This window comes from Poromitra crassiceps (assembly GCF_964638095.1).
Source record: "Poromitra crassiceps genome assembly, chromosome: 8".
Classification (NCBI taxonomy): domain Eukaryota; kingdom Metazoa; phylum Chordata; class Actinopteri; order Beryciformes; family Melamphaidae; genus Poromitra; species Poromitra crassiceps.
Genome location: NC_139629.1, coordinates 32,983,676 through 33,000,327, shown reverse-complemented (window position 1 = coordinate 33,000,327; position 16,652 = coordinate 32,983,676). Strand labels below are relative to the sequence as shown.

General features: G+C 44.5%; 1 protein-coding gene and 1 long non-coding RNA gene across 2 annotated transcripts; both read right to left on the bottom strand.

Moving 5' to 3' along the window:
- Positions 1-14: 14 nt before the first annotated feature.
- On the bottom strand, positions 15-8,279 carry LOC310781077 (protein-serine O-palmitoleoyltransferase porcupine-like). The gene is made up of 15 exons (XM_083641619.1): positions 8,177-8,279; positions 7,227-7,364; positions 6,940-7,132; positions 6,029-6,072; positions 5,702-5,883; positions 5,455-5,585; positions 4,021-4,041; positions 3,682-3,696; positions 3,469-3,594; positions 3,278-3,378; positions 2,789-2,865; positions 2,558-2,621; positions 2,290-2,375; positions 1,072-1,182; positions 15-145 (listed from the first exon to the last, which is right to left on the bottom strand). Exons 2-15 carry the CDS (start codon positions 7,360-7,362, stop codon positions 44-46), a joined length of 1,389 nt encoding a protein of 462 aa, XP_083497745.1. The 5' UTR covers positions 7,363-7,364; positions 8,177-8,279; the 3' UTR covers positions 15-43.
- A 4,846-nt stretch (positions 8,280-13,125) lies between these two features.
- Positions 13,126-14,485, bottom strand: LOC310781081. Its single transcript, XR_014552949.1, has 3 exons — positions 14,376-14,485; positions 14,097-14,190; positions 13,126-13,257 (listed from the first exon to the last, which is right to left on the bottom strand). It is a non-coding gene; the product is annotated as an uncharacterized lncRNA (long non-coding RNA).
- Between the last annotated feature and the right edge of the window lie 2,167 nt (positions 14,486-16,652).

The window sequence follows — 16,652 nt, the reverse complement described above, 5'->3', positions numbered from 1 at the left end:
CTCTCTCTCTCTCTCTCTCTCTCTCTCTCTCTCTCTCTCATCATCAGAGAATGAGGCGGTACAATACCCAGCATCCAAACGTGACCCAGTGGCTGGTCCAGCTCAGCTCGGACCACTTCTGAATGGTATGGTGGGTCACATCGTCCTGTAGGGGGCGACGATACACATGTAAGTTCAATGACACTCATCTAAAAATACCCCCCGCTGCGGTTACGTTCTTCTTACATAGCATTTTGCTGTCATATACTATACTGTGAACTCGGATTCGGTACTCCGAAATACAGTAGTATCAAAACTTTCTCCGGTCAAACGGTTCGATCCTTTTTGTACACAGAGAGACAAGACTATTTGTATGGTTTTGCTCGCAGCCAATCACCCCAAGCATTCTTCGATTGAATGCGTGTGATTGGCCCACTATCGTAGCAGTTATAACCAGTGGTTATAATAACACAAACACATACAGTCTGTGGTGGTGAAGATTAAGATTAAGATTAACTTTATTGTCCCACGCATGGGAAATTTGTCTTGGGCTTACTCCCACACTGCAGCCATAAAAACATAAACATATACAGTACATACACACAGGATACAACAGCTAAGTGCGACGTTACACAAAATACAGAGTTTGTCTGGCCAATAAAGTATCCGGCAAAACTAGGGAGCTCAGGCATCAATCAATCGATTCAAGACATAACAATAAATAAGATGAGCACACAACATGATGTATCGGCTACCAACAGGTTTAGGACCTGCCTCACCTCACTGCAATGCAGTATTTCATGATACATTTCTTATATAGCCTATATATAAATATATATGATTATGCTACGTTACAAGTCTTGATATCGATATTCGATAATTGTACATTTGTGAAGTCGGGTGCGGTGTATGTGATGGAGTTGGTTATTCAGTGTGCAAGGATGCCACCAAAAAGTATCACTTTAGCCTACTGCTTTTGGTGCTGGTATCGTAAATTTTTAAACAATACCCAGAACTGTATGCGAGTGCAGTGTGCACATCAACATCGTCACGTACACACACAATCATCTCGGAGACGTGCCGTGGCCTCACCTCATCCTCGTCCATGTAGTCCACGCTGGAGTTGAACACCGAGCCCAGGTATGTCAGGTGGAGGACTGCCAAGGCGCTGAATGCGGTATTAATCATATACACCCATAGCACCTGCAGGGGGCGGCGACAGGCATTTTTGTAGGAACAAAACGCAAAGTTCTATTTATATTCACAAGACTGCAACATCAAAACAAAACAAAATAAAATTCTGCAAGAATGTCAGATCATTTCAGAACTTCATCAATCATAACTTCAGGCAGTTTTCCACACATTTCCTTTTCACAGTAACCTCTGCGGAATGTTCTCTAAATATATCATGGTCTAATATGAATTGTGATAACAACTATCAGCACAATGTTGAACAGTGCCTGTGTGTGTGCTGCCTCCAATTGGCATGATTCATTATATCCCCTCCCTGCTGCTCTTGATGGGTAACCAATCCAACATAAGGTTTTTTGCTGGGCATCGTGCCAGAGAACTCCCAAAATGCATCGCTTGACAGCAGCACACGGCAGACCACCGGGGGCAGAATCCTGTTCTTTAACTGCAGCAGATGTGGTTTTTTTTTTATCTTTTCCTGCAGGCATTAGAATCTGACGCCTCAATTATTTCACAATACATCGATTTGAATCTATTCATCTAGTAAATCTTACACAGCATCTTTAGACGTTAGACTTTACAGGATAGGCAAAAAAATAAGCCTTGGCTTCAGCCTATTCCTTTTTTCGGTCATTGATTGTATAAATTGTATTTGTGTGAAATGGTCTGATATGTACATGTATGATGCTGTTCTCTTGCTGTATATTCACACAAATTGTTACATTTTGTTTGTGGTTCATTATAACCTATGACCGAAAATAAACCATTCATTCATTCACTTTTTGCTTTATTGTTTTTATGCGATAGTCACATTGATTTGCCTATAAGCAAGGTTATTAAACTATAACTAATAATAATTTAAAAAAAATATGTTAAAAAACATTGTTGTAAGCTGAAATAAAGAGAAAAACTAGACTGTGAAAAGGGACTGAAATGAATCCAAAAATCTGAAACGATATAAAAAACGTGAAGAAATACTTTCCAAGAGATTGGAATGTCTGGTTTGAGTCTCTGGTAATACTCATACAAAGAGCACTGAGAAACCCACCGCTAATGCTACATGAATGGCAATAAACAACCTGATCTCAAAACAGAAAATAAGAGAGTGTCGCAAAGTACCCTTTTGTTCTGGTGAGTGCAGTTTGGCTGACATCTCTTTGACAGGATACATGCGTTAAAAATGGCGGCAAGCCTCTTCCGCAGCACTGAAACACAGAACACCATCATCAAATGAGAGAAGAGGTCAAATGACAGCACTGTAGTGAACAGAAACAGAATTACAATACTGGGTACAATTAACCATTACTGCAAAGCTAAGCACCGTCTCTAAACGGACCGCTTCCCATTTGGAAAAGAGAGCACATTACAGTATAGGCAAGATTCTTACCGTGCTCAATGTACGTGATGAACCCCAGAGATATGAGCACAGCACCCAGATGGAAACTCAAACCCTGCAAGAGTTAGAGACAGAGAAATCCACTCATTCACTCATTGACACAGACAAGAATACAGAGGAGCTGTGATGCTAGGAGATGTGATACTACAGAGGAGCTGTGATGCTACAGAGGAGCTGTGACGCCTGCTTGGCTACGACTTCAGACGTGGTGGTGGTACTCACATGCAGGAGGGAGCTGGCTGCGTACGTGACCAGGATCGCAGAGAACGTTCCGAATTTCAGAGCGCTCTTAAAAACATCTGCGAAAATGAGAGCATCCGTTCATTGTCATCCCGTTCAGAATGGCAGAGAAAAGCAAAAACAGCTGCTGCCATAAGGTGGTGGTTCTCAAACTTTTTCACATCAAGGACCCCTAAACTGACATAAATTAGACCACGGACCCCCAATTTGATAAGATTTTGTCCCAGGATCCTCCACCTGATAAGATTTGAGCTTTTCGATGTTTACATCTACAGAAAGTGTATGAAACCCATGACCAAAATAGTCCTACATTCTGTAATTGTCTTACTTATGGTTGGAATTCTTGTGAAAATAAATGATTAACCTTTTTGCTGGGGACCCCCTGGAACTCCCTCGAGGCCCTAGGGTGCCCCGGACCCCCGCTTTGAGAAGCACTGCCCATAAGGCATCAACGTTAACATGATAACTCACAGGTGTGGAGAAAGCGAGACATGGGCAGATTCCATGATGTCACCACCTCCACCATGGACCTGGGCAGCTCGACATCCAGCGGCTTGGCTACAGTCATATCCCTGCCAAACACAAGACACCAGGTAAGGATGGCCTGTTTATCAGCATCTGAATAATGAGACTTTTATATGGTTGCAGCATTTAACTCTGACCATTTGAGGTTATCTTTCTCCTCGGTGAAGCCCGCTCCAGCCAGAGTAGCCGTGGTTTCGCTCAAATAACCAACAAAGTAATTGCTGAAGTGGAAAGAGACTGCATTCTCATAAGCCAGCAGCCACCTAAGATCAAAAGAGAAGCAGTTACATTACATTCAAATCTCAACACCAATCAACAAATCAACACCACCAGATGTTTGAGAGACGTACCTTGCCACAGAACCTCTGAGAAGCGAGTGGACAGAAGAGAGAAGTTGGAACAGTTAATTTAACAGCGATTACAATGAATTTATACAAATGCTTATTTTTTTTAAACTTGACATGCAATTTAATTATATCTCCCCACGCTTTCCAAGATGGTGAAACAATGGTGGTGAATGAGAGGGTGAGACTGGTGTCCAGGTATAGATGTGGATGCAAAGTGAGGGAGGGGGGGGTGGTGGTGTTGTGGGTGCAGGCATGCTGGCGAGGGTGTGTCACTGCAGGTAAACAGGAAGTGAGCATGCATTGAACAGGACCAAATATGTCATGATAATAATAATTAATTACCTGATCTTCCTCCTCTTTTTGCTGTGAACAAAGCATAAGTTAAGTTAAGTTAAGTTATCCTTTATTTATCCCCATGGGGTAATTATTCCTCTGCATTTGACCCATCCTCTACTAGAACTAGAACTAGGAGCAGTGGGCAGCCGCAGTGCAGCGCCCGGGGACCAACTCCAGGTCTTTTTGCCAGTGCCTTGGTCAGGGGCACTGGCAGGAGTATTAACCCTAACATACATGTCTTTAGGTGGTGGGAGGAAACCGGAGCACCCGGAGAAAACCCACACGAACACGGGGAGAACATGCAAACTCCACACAGAAAGGACCTGGGACGGACCGGGGTTCGAACCCGGGACCTTCTTGCTGTGAGGCAACAGTACTAACCACTGAGCCACCGTGTCGTCGTTTTTCTTTTCTTTTTCTTCTTTTCTTTATGTCGTAGGTAGAAGAACACAGACAAGTCATAAGTAATCCAAGACTAAATAATAACCAGGAAATGTGAGTGGTTTCAGCACGAGTATGGAGGGATAACCAACCACTACTATTCTCAAGAAAGCACACCGGAGACTTGTCTTTTTTAAGACAACTGAGATCATGCGGTATATCCATGAATGGTATGGTCCTCCGTACCTACGCAATGACTGTGTGGCTTGGCAACATGTCAGCTGAGGACAGGATACAGTTGGACAAAGTGGTACTACTTACTTACTGCATCCAGGATTATCGGATGCGATCTCCCACGTCCCACCCCTAGCGGAAATCTATAGGGAATGACCCTATCACTCAGCGAACAACCTTTTCAGCCTTCTCCAAAAAATACTTCAAAGTCTTAAGAGCAGAACATCCAGATTCCAGAATAGCACATTATGCTGAAGCTGTCCACCTCCTTCACACTCTGATCGTAGCACTGCTCGCCGCTCACTAGCTTTTTATGATGCACTTATGCATTTGAAGCACTTTATCTAGTGGGGCGTTCGATGTTGCTGCTAATTCCCATACAGGTGCTAGTGTTTTACACAAGGTGTTCTTACGTGTTGGAGTTGATTTGATTCTACACATTTGTTTTAGGCTTTTGTGATTATTTTATGGCTTGGATGGTATCTATCTGTTTTATACTTTATTTTTTTTATGTAGTATGTGTTTATAAGTGAGTGGTTCTATGTTTTACGTGTTTAAGTCAGCTCGCTAAGACAAATTCCAATCGACTCGGTTGATACGGCAATCACCCTGTGCAAGTTAATTTTCAAACATCCAGGTGATAGAAAGTTTAAAAGGGATTTTTTTTAAACACAACAAAAAAAAAGGGTAGAAACAAGACGTTTCATTACTGATGATGGTAACACAGAAACGTCTAGTTTCTGTGCCAATGTTTTTTTTTTAATAAATCTGTTTTAAATATGGCAATAAAGTATTGAATCTTGACTCAGTACACGATCCGCTCACCTTCGTAGCAGCTTGTCTCCATAGACAGGTATGAAATAGGGAAAGAGGTAGGGTGCCACACAGTTGGAAATAACAAGGCAGATCTGGCTCTTCACCCAGGTGATGGAGACTTTAAAAAACCACGAGAAGCTCTGATGAGGAAGAAGCAAAGGTTTTCAACAGTTAGCAGCTCGTCTCGGGATATTTCTGTGGAATAATCCTCCTCACCCCCCCCACCTTTCCGCATACTCAGAGATATGGATCTTACCAGCTTACGGCCTTCTAGAGAATCTTTGTAGCTGTTGAAACTGATCCACGGCCCAAAGATGACTGTGCCCACGAAGTAAATATAGCCCATAAACTCGACGGGCGAGGGCACGCTGGTCACCACACCTCTGTCCAAATCGAAGCCCAGAGAGATCGCCTTCATGGCCACCACCATCTGTGAACCTGGACAACAGCAGCCACGCTTAATCCAAGATTAAATGATTATCATCGCTGGAAGAGATATCAAGAGAAATGACATTTGCTGCTTTTATCTGAACTCAATGCATCATTTTGTTATTTCCCCCCGCAAAAAAGAAGGCTAATGTACCTCTCATCTTGTGCCAGGTGGTAGTGTCCATCATGTGCAGCTCTCTGAGAAAATGAAGACAAGAACAGTCTCTGTTTTGATGTGATCCACACCTCAAGTTCAACGTTTTTAAAAACCACAGCAGCAGCACTGACTTAGTTTGAACTGTGCTTCATCCAAAGCCTTCACTTTGGGGGCGTCTGGGTAGCGTTGAGGTAAAACGCACTCGCCTACCGACCGCGGAGACCCAGGTTCAATTCCTGGTAGCGGTACCGCCGACTCGGTCAGATGTTCCTACAGACACAATAGACCCATCTCACGGGGGCCATTTTGTGTCGAAAAGGCAGGGTAAACACAGGTGCAAGCAAAACACTAATGAGGGTTTCCACATTCCAATCATGGGAGTTGGAAACCCTCATTAGTGTTTTGCTTGCACCTGTGTTTGCCCTGCCCTTTCGACACAAAATGGCCCCCGTGAGATGGGTCTATTGGCCGTGTCTGCGGGCGGGAAGTCGGTGGGGTATGAGTCCTTGTCGCTGCACTAGCGCCTCCTCTGGTCGGTCGGGGGCGCCTGTTCGGAGGGGGGGGGGGGGAGGGGAACTGGGCAGAATATCGTGATCCTCCAACACGCTACTTCCTGCCGGTGAAACTTCTCGCTGTCAGGTGAAAAGAAGCGGCAGGCGACTGCACGTGTGTCGGAGGAAGCATGCGCTAGTCTACAACTCTCCCCAGATTGGCAGAGGGGGTGGAGCAATGCCTGGGACAGCAGGGGCAATTGGCCAAGTACAATTGGGGAGAAAATGGGAGGGGGAAAAAAGGCTTCACTTTAAGCAGAGACGTGACGTGTGGTACATGTATCAGAGGAGCAGCGTCTTACCCCAGCAGCAGACAGGGCCGTGTGTGGTACATGTATCAGAGGAGCAGCGTCTTACCCCAGCAGCAGGTAGATGAGCACAGTGATGGAGAGGAAGGTGCCCCGGATGCCGGAGTGACGGCACAGGAAGAGGATGAGGTAGCAGAGGAGGCTGAGAAGGACCACCCAGATCATGTGGAGCTCGAAGAACAGGTAGAGGGCGTAGAAACCTCCCGCCACCGTGCTCAGGTGTTTCACAAAAGCCGGGAGGCCTGACGTATAGCGGGATAAAGAAACAAAGGCTAGAAAACAGTCATACTATTGATTATGAAGCGGGCAACACTGCAACACAAATGACTCTCTCACCCAACATCCAGAGGAGCCGACACAGCAGGCAGATGAGCAGCAGCTGCCACACCTGCTCCAGGCCCTGCTGGGCGGTGGGCAGCAGGCAGCCATGGGCGAGCTCCTGGAAGAACTCCTGCCGGCTGAAGCCTCCCATCACTACACGTCAGAAGCAGAGGAGGCAAACGTTGCAAGGTTAACGTGGAGGGAGAGGGCATCTGTAGCCACGGTGTCAGCATATCTAGCACATTTATGCACACACACACACATGCACAGACTCAGGCATCCATACTTTCACTCATTCACTCACTCACTCACTCACTCACTCACTCACAAGCAAAACTTCAAATCCCAGCATACATAGCACAGCAATGCACTACAAAAATGACTACAAATCTGTGCAAATCTATGCAATAGCTGTCAGGGCTCAGTAAAGCCTAATGGTGATGATGATAATGATGGTGGGTAAAACAGTTTCAGATTTCTATTATTTATTTATTTTAGATTTACACTTTACACTGTTAGAATGAAATCTGAGAGACAAACAGGCACACACGCCACGGTACAATAGCCTGCTGCCCTATCGACCGCTGTAGTGACATATTGAAAGCTTATGTATTTACTGGGTAGGCACAGTGTGGTGAATATTATGCACATGTGCTATTCTGCAAGGCATGCCATCCCCGCAATGCAGTCGACCCCGCCGGGATGAGTCGACTCACATTCCTTCCTCCTACAACCGCTGCTCATATACGCAACTTAACTTAACACAGAGAATATGTGCGAAATGTGATTGACACTGCGATTCGCTGCTAACCTTCTGTAACCTCGTTAGCGGGATTTACCATCGTGCTGTACTACTACTACTAACACTCTTGCTTGGAACTAACGCGCTACCCCCCGCGTTAGAAACAGCTATCTCTACCTCAGGCATTTCACTTTTATCTTTTCCAGGGGAAAGGCTGGCTTACCCCCTCCAGACAGCAGCTGCAGGCTCCTCTTAGCTGGCTGCTTATCCGTCCCTCACAGTGAATGACACCGGGTTCGCTGCCTCCGTGTTTCAGGCACGCTCGGTCCAGATGATGCTTATCTGGATCATGACTCCCATTGTCACAGCATCAGCACCACTCGCTTCTGTCTATCACGGATGCAGCCATGCGAAGGAAATATCAGCCAATCAGCTGCGTGGGTCCGTCTACGCCGGCCAATCAACGACCAATTGCGTAGAGTGACAATCGACACGGCCCGCCTATCTTTGGACCAATAAGCTGTGTACAGCGAAGACATAGTGCAGGTCAGAAAAAGACGTGAGAATGGCTTCTGTTCGCATGATTAATTTGACAGAGATGTTGCTATGAACAGGAAATAATATATTTTATTAATTTGCCCTTGAAATTAATCACTAGAAATATTCTCTAGACTAGCATGCCTCGCACGCTTTGCGTGGTGTGCTAGCCTAGCTAGTACTAGCTCGCACGCGAAAGTGAGAGGTAGGCTACCAATTAATCTACACTAGCCTACAGCAGGAGTTTTCAAAGTCTGAGACTTTGAGCCTCCCCTCAGACAAAGCCCCCCTTAGTTGACATGCTTTTCGTTCAATTCCTGGATAGTCTGATATTGTTGTTTGACATTCAGACAACACCAAGTAAAAAGGTCTGTCTGAAGGCCTTTGGAGGGCAGTGTTGTGTCGTGTGTGTGACCTATATTTACAGTCAATGTGTGTGACCAAGAGGTGACATTCTCCCTGTTGCAAGTCAATGTACCATCTTCAATGACTAAAAAGCTGTTTTAACACATTGAGTGCCACAGCGCTTCAGTAAAATATCTACGATTGGTGTACATTCTGTAGAAATATATTCATACTATATAAATATATATAAAATAATTGTCTCTGCGGCTTGAGGTAGCTGTAGTCGAGGTAGTTAGGAAAATTGAATCCAGTAACCTTTCAGAGATATTGCTGTAATCATATTAACATCCACTTCCAGTCTATAACGCTGTGCATTTGTCCACAGCATCAACCGACAAACTGCCAGTACAGTACAGAATATAGCCAGAAATACATTCCACCTCAATACTTCAAAAGTGATAGTCGAGTCAACCCCAGAAATAAGATACCAGTTAAGGCACTATATAAAAACAGCAGCACAACAAGTTCAACCCCTTATTTCTGAGGAATGTAGTGAGTTGCAAATAAAGTAGTGTTGAAACGTGGAGAAGTGTGTAGCTCTACATTTACAGTAGACATGTATCATAGAAACAGTAAACATGCTACCACTTCATATCATCAGGCAAAAGGCACGGCATACTAAAAAAAAAGACTGCTGTGCTGTCCAAGTGAGTGCGATCTGCTCCGGGCGTAGTTCTCTTGGGATTTACCAAGCACACTGATGTGCAAGAGAGAACAGCTTAATAGCTTTGTGATCAAAAGCTGACACACAGCAGCGCCTCTATGGAATATTAAGGTGGAGGCAGACTCAGTTCTCAGTCTCTTATCTGCATCGCTCAACTAGAGACTGAGAACCATCATGGTTAAAAAAAACTGGGTGGAAATGATTTGACAGTTAAAAAAAAAAAAGCCTGCGTCGCAGAACCAAGTCTTTAGGGCGACCCTTTTGCAGAGGTCTTTAGGGCGACCCTCCTGCAGAGGGGCGGTGACATGCAGAAGTCGTGTGCTTGTAAACGGATAAATAACGGCATCATCAAATAACGCAAAGTTGCTCGGGGACATCCGTTTTCGATGTTTTAAAAAGCTCCCGTGGTGTTTCGAAAGTGATTCGCCGTTTCGTTACGGTGGATGATGCGGGGAGAGCATAATTTCCGGTAACTTGACAAAAGGGGGCGTAGGTTTGTTAGCAGCCGTTCTTGTCGTCGTTCAAGAAACTATTTTTGATTTTTGAGGCTAGAAGGTGAGGGTGCAAATTTATTTTCAAATATTCCCCCAACCGTTGAGGTCACAGCACAAGCTCTATGTCATAAGCAGTTGTTTTCCCTTGATTCTTCTTTCGCCCATGATTTTGCTCAACCTTCTCATCCTCCTTTTCCTCCTTCTTCCCCTCCCTAAGGGGATCAATATAGCGTTTCCGATACGTTTTCTCCTCAACGCCACTCGCTTCCCGAAATATATAATTCCTTTTAACCTCGAGTAATGCCGATGTGAGATATTTGGGCGAAAACAGCGGTAGTGAAGTGTAAGGTAATGTAGCCCGGGGCTCTGTGGCGTGGGGTCGTAGTGAAGTGTAAGGTAACGTAGCCCGGGGCTCGGTGGTGTGGGGTCGTGGATGTCCGGCATTCGGGGATGAGGTCGAGACAGTCTGGGCAGCAGGTGTCAGTGTGGGTGCAGCAGCGTCGTCGCTCTCGTCAGTCAGCTCGTCAGTCGTCAGCTCCTCCTCGGACGACACGTCGGTTTCCGACGTCGAATCATCGCTCGTATTTGAAGGTGCGGTGACAGAGGGCCCGGCCTCGTCTTCCGACGACATGTCCTCGATGTCCTCTTTGATGTGGAGGACTAGATGATGCCTGAGGTCGATGTTCCTACTGAAAGACAGGCCGCACTGGTTGCAGGTAAAGGGCCGCGGCTCGAGGGCCACAGCCGGACTCCTTTCGTACGGTTTTGGAACGCCTGCTGGCGCCATGGAGGGCGGCAAAGCTATCTTTTGTTTGGATGACATCTTTGGTTTCCCGCTTGTTTGGTAAGCTGCCGTTTTAGTTCCGGTCTCGACCTCTTGAGTCGATGCTTCTCCTTCCTAGAAAACACACAAACACACAGAAGGATAGAGTGAGAAGGGGAGGCAAACTCAATAGAATAAATAAAACCTAAAACCTAAACCTAAAAAAAATAAGGAAAAATGTCTTGACACGGAAAAGATCTTAGTTTGATGACTTGTGCCTTGGCAGAGAAATGGCAGACTACTTAGTGAATACTGTTACATCTCGCCAGCTCAAACGATGCCGGTGACACATTCTCTTTCTTGCAGAATATAAAACTATAGATAATAGCTCTTTGCTATAGCGTTGAAGTGGAGGGCCATGCTGGCATCACTTCCACTTCAGATACTTTCGCTGATCCAACACCTTCTGTGATGATAAGGATATTGCTGACTGCATATTATATTCCTGCTCTGTCTTTTCAAAATGTGAGACAGGGCCTTTCTCAAGAGGTAAAACCACACGGCAGAGTAACAGATCATTACTGCTACCGTTAAAGCTGATGGTGCTGTTGGTGTCTCTTCTGAGCGGTCAATGGTTTCCATTGGAGCAGAGGATTCGAGACTCTCACTGAAATCAACTCGAGATCGGCCTCGGGACCGTCTCCTTTTTGCTGCCGGACTGTAGGGGGTCCATTCGGGGTCCTTGCTTGTTGCCGTTTTAGTCTCGGTCTCAACCTCTTCAGGTGATGTTTCTCCTTCCTAGAAAACACACAGACACAGCAGGATAGAGTGAGTGAGAAGGGCAGGCAAACTCAATAGAACAAGGAAAAATGTCTTGACACAGGGGAAAGATCTTAGTTTGATGACTTGTGTCTTGGCAGAGAAATGGACAGACTACTTAGTGAATACTGTTACATCTTGTCAGCTCAAACGATGCCGGTGACAGATTCTCTTTCTTGCAGAATATAAAACTAGAGATAATAGCTCTTTGCTATAGCGTTGAAGTGGAGGGCCATGCTGGCATCACTTCCACTTCAGATACTTTCGCTGATCCAACAACTTCTGTGTTGATAAGGATATTGCTGACTGCATAATATATTCCTTTTTGTCTGATTTCCCCCATTTTCTCCCCAATTGTACTTGGCCAATTTTACACGTACCCCTGATTGGGAATCACTGCTGTAGGGCCTGGTCCATTCGGGGTCCTTGCTTTTTTGGCAAGTTGCTGATTTGGTCTCGGTCTCAACCTCTTCAGTTGATGGGTTAGGGTTAGGGTTAGCTGATGTTTCTCCTTCCTAGAAAACACACAAACACAGAAGGATAGAGAGAGAAGGGGAGGCAAACTCAATAGAATAAGGAAAAATGTCTTGACAGGGAAAACATCTTAGTCTGATGTAGTGTTAATTTCGTCGAGGAAAACTATGATGAAAAATGTTAGTCGACTAACTTTTTCCCAGACTAAGATGAGACTAAAATGTTCAGACTTTTAGTTTCATTGACTAGCACCATGCTTCCTCCGACACATGCGCAGTTGCCAGCCGCTTCTTTTCACCTGACAGCGGGGCGCATCACTGGCAGGAGGTAGCACGTGGGAGGATCACGCTATTCCCACCAGTTCCCTTCCGCCCCAACCGACCAGAGGAGACGCTAGTGCAGCGACCAGGACACATATCCTCAATCCGGCTTCCCACCCGCAGACACAGCCAATCATGCCTGTATGGACGCCCGGTAATACGGGGACACGAAGCTGCGACCCTCGTTTTGGTAGGCAGGGAATCTACCACTACACTATCCGGACGCCCTGCATATTATATTCCTGCTCTGTCATTTTAAATGTGAGACGGGGCCTTTCTTAAAACGTAAAACCACACGGCAGAGTAACAGATCATTACTGCTACCGTTAAAGCTGATGGTGCTGTTGGTGTCTCTTCTGAGAGGTCAATGTTTTCCATCGGAGCAGAGGATTCGAGACTCTCACTGAAATCAACTCGAGATCGGCCTCGAGACCGTCTCCTTTTTGCTGCCGGACCGTAGGGGGTCCATTCGGGGTCCTCGCTTTTTTGGTAAGTCGCCGTTTTAGTCTCGGTCTCAACCTCTTCAGGTGATGTTTCTCCTTCCTAGAAAACACACAGACACAAACACAGAAGGATAGAGTGAGTGAGAAGGGGATGCATACTGAATAGAATAAGGAAACATTTCTTGACACAGGGAAAAGATCTTAGTTTGAGAAATTACAGAGCATTCCTGCTACCGTTAAAGGTGATGGTGCTGCTGGTGTCACTTCTGAAGGTTCACGGTCAGTGGTTTCCAACGGGACAGAGGGTTGGAGGATCTCACTGACCTCAACTTGAGATGGGCCTGGAGACTGACTTATCTTGACTGTTTTGGGGGGAGGGCAAAACCTGAGAAGAAATTGTGAAAAAGTAATTAAATGGAGAACATCATATCTAATCTTAAAGTGTGTAACATACAGTTTCTAGTCAAAGCTGACGAGGAAGAATGTGCCCCCAGCAACTTCGAATAAAGATAAACTATCACAAATATATAATTATGCAGTGGCTGTTGAAATGAATCGACCTAATACGTTACAATTTAACATTAAAAAATACACAACATTGAACAAGAATCTATTGTTGTATGTTTACATTTTAGCACATGAAAAGAAATGTGAATATTCTTGGAGAACTGCAGTTAGTTGTTTGATGTGGAGAAACCTAGCAAAGACACATTTCCAGCAATGCAAACTCACAGAGAGTGAAAAAGATGACAGATACCAGGGCAGACACACAACCACTCAAAATCATTACTGCCTTACTTTGGGATCAAAAAGGTGACTAGTTTGCATCCCTGCATTTCAAGCATCTGTGTTATTAGATGTGTACATGACTACCGTATGTGATTTGCAGTGGTGCACAAGCCATTAAGTAACATGAAATAAACCCCAAGTTCAGAATCATCACTTTTATTGCCACAGTATGCAAGGGACATACGGGGAATTTGTCTTCGTGTAGCGGTCAGGTCAATATACAGAGATAAAGAAGTAGGAAGATAACTAAAAGACAAACAACGTTGCAACTTTAAGTGCAATCTAATCAAATTAAATCAAATATATAACTCATAAGTGATATGCATCTCAATGCCAGCTGCTGTCACAATGGCTATAGATTGCAAGCGTTAAGATAGCTAAGTTGACAAAATTGATGTTATATTGAACATGGACTCTAGAGATTAGATTCCTTACCTTTTCAGTTTTGCCCTGGGCCTCTGGCTCTGTGTAGAGCATGCAAACACAGTAGGCACATAATCTGGACTCCTGAAGTTGTTAGATGGCTCACCTGCAACACACACACACACAAACAAACACACACACACACACACACACACACACACACACACACACACACACACACACACACACACACTTTATCGTACATCACATCGACCTAGCTACATCATATCTTACAGATACTCCAAATGTCTGTGTTATGTGGTGAAATGAAAACGAGCAGTCTATTCTCACCTGATATGAAGTGGGCACCGCATATGCGAACATTTTCTAATGCTTCCTCTGTACATTTCACACGTTTGATGGCTTGCATCCACATACGCCTCCGGTAGCTCTGAAACGGCTGTGACCCAGATGGTATCCCGTAAAGGTTTACCTCGCTAGTATTGGAATCACGATTTTTACAGCCGGCCACGCAACAAGCGGACATTTTGCTTTAACGTTATGCTAAGTTGCAAGAGGGAGAAAGTAAGTTGAACTCTGTGTAACGTTATCTCTCCAGAAAAACACTATTTCCAATGCTAAACCACGCGCGCATCGGCGAAACAAGTTTATGCGGTGGTTTACAAACATTGAGTTACGTTTGCGATACGTTGACCTAATGTTTTATACATCACCCAACACTGAACAACAACCTCCCTTGTTTTCAGTTGTGTTTTAGGAAATCAACAACCGTGTTGTGTTGCAGAGTTCAGATCCGGTCGAAACAGCTATGGCAAAGAAAGGTTCCTACATATTATGGCCTGTTTGTCTGTATTCACTGTCACAACTCTACCGATGGATGTCACTGTTGTTCCCACCTGGGGGGGAAGCCTCCACAAAAAAGAAAATACTGTAAATTAATTTGTAGCCTATAGGAATAAATGTATGTAGCCACTATAAAACCTCCTTCTGAAAAGAAAAGGACCATATGTCCCCCTAGTCAATAAATTCTCAAACAAGTTCATTTCAAACATTTGTCAAAATGTATAGAGGCTATTTTTTATTAGACAAAATAGAAAATTGTGGACATGACAACAACGTTGATAAAATGGTAAAGATAATTTGAGTTCTTTATGGGTGAAAATAAAGCAGATTGACAAATTTGATAGGGAGATTAAAGTCCCCAACTGGTCCACAACTTAAGTCAAATCAACTCTCGATAATTGTCAATTCAACTAAATGAATGTCTTCAAAACTGTTTAATTTTTTTGGGGGGGTATGTGAGATCATGTGCAGCATTGTTTTTCGGTGAAGTGCTCCTTTAAGCCTTTGAGTGGCTATTCCACAAGGCCCTATTTAATCAGTAAATAGCATTCAATATTATTCCATAATATCCTGTTTGTAATTATCCAAAAGGTCGAATTACACTTAATTTCCAGTGTGAAAGTTCCCCCAAACTGGCATATTGCATCACATTTTCTCCAGGCAAAATTCCTCATCCATACATGTATTCCCTGCTGACAACCCTAAGTTCCCGAGTCAATAAATGAGTTTCCCGACCACCAATAGATGCCACTGTTGATTAATGTGGGAAATTCGAATCCTCTTCAGTTTTAGGAAAATACAGTAACACATAGCAATGCCTAATACCATTTTAGAAAATATCCATTTGAAACCATTTTATTAAGCAAAGCAAATACAGCTTTGCTGTTACAAAATCTTTGAAATCATGTCATCATTTAGGAAATATTCTACAATGAACCCGCCCTGCCTCCTCGGCCCTGGGGGTGCCTGAGGTGCCGCTGACACTGTTGTGGAATAAATGCCGCTTGGACTTCTCATGGACTGCACTCAGCTCTGAGCATGAAAATAGATCTGTCACGCTGCTTCTTTGAGAGTTAAATCAATATGATTTCATTTCCACCTGCGCCTCAGCCCAGAGAAAGAGCAGACTCCCAGCGGCTCCGGTCTTTGAGTGTATTTCGTTAACACTGAGCACGCTCCCACTGTTATGTGGCACTGACACACACAGGAAGTGACACGTGCTGAGGTCTTGTGTGGCGTATAAATGACGCCCTCCGCACAGCATTTTCCCAGTATTTCTTTTACAATCCTTTTTTATTTACAATGATCAACTTCATACCCGTCTTTTATCACACAATCTGGCTTCATTGCTTATCAAGTGCATGCCTCAATATCCACAAGCTTATGACCCGATAATAAAAGAACCTGGCATTGCCCCTCTCTCTCCCTGTTCCTCCCCCCTTCTCCCTCAAGGTGACTCCTCCATCTGCACCCTCCCTGCTCTTGCCAATCCATCTTTGAAGATCTCTGCAGCAACCATGGTACACTCACTACAATCGGATTCCTGCCGCTTTTGGAGCTGTCAGTAGTTCACCTCCTGTATGTTTCATCAGTTGTCCCAGAGAAATGCACACGAAAAACAAGAGAGAGAAAGATGGGTAATCTAGCCAGCATCATAGCTCCCTGAATTACATTGATAGCTTGTCTGGAAAGCTAAGCAGATTTGGCTGTGGTTAGTCCTTGGATCATGGGAGACCACCTGGTACTGGAAGTGATGTTGGAGGA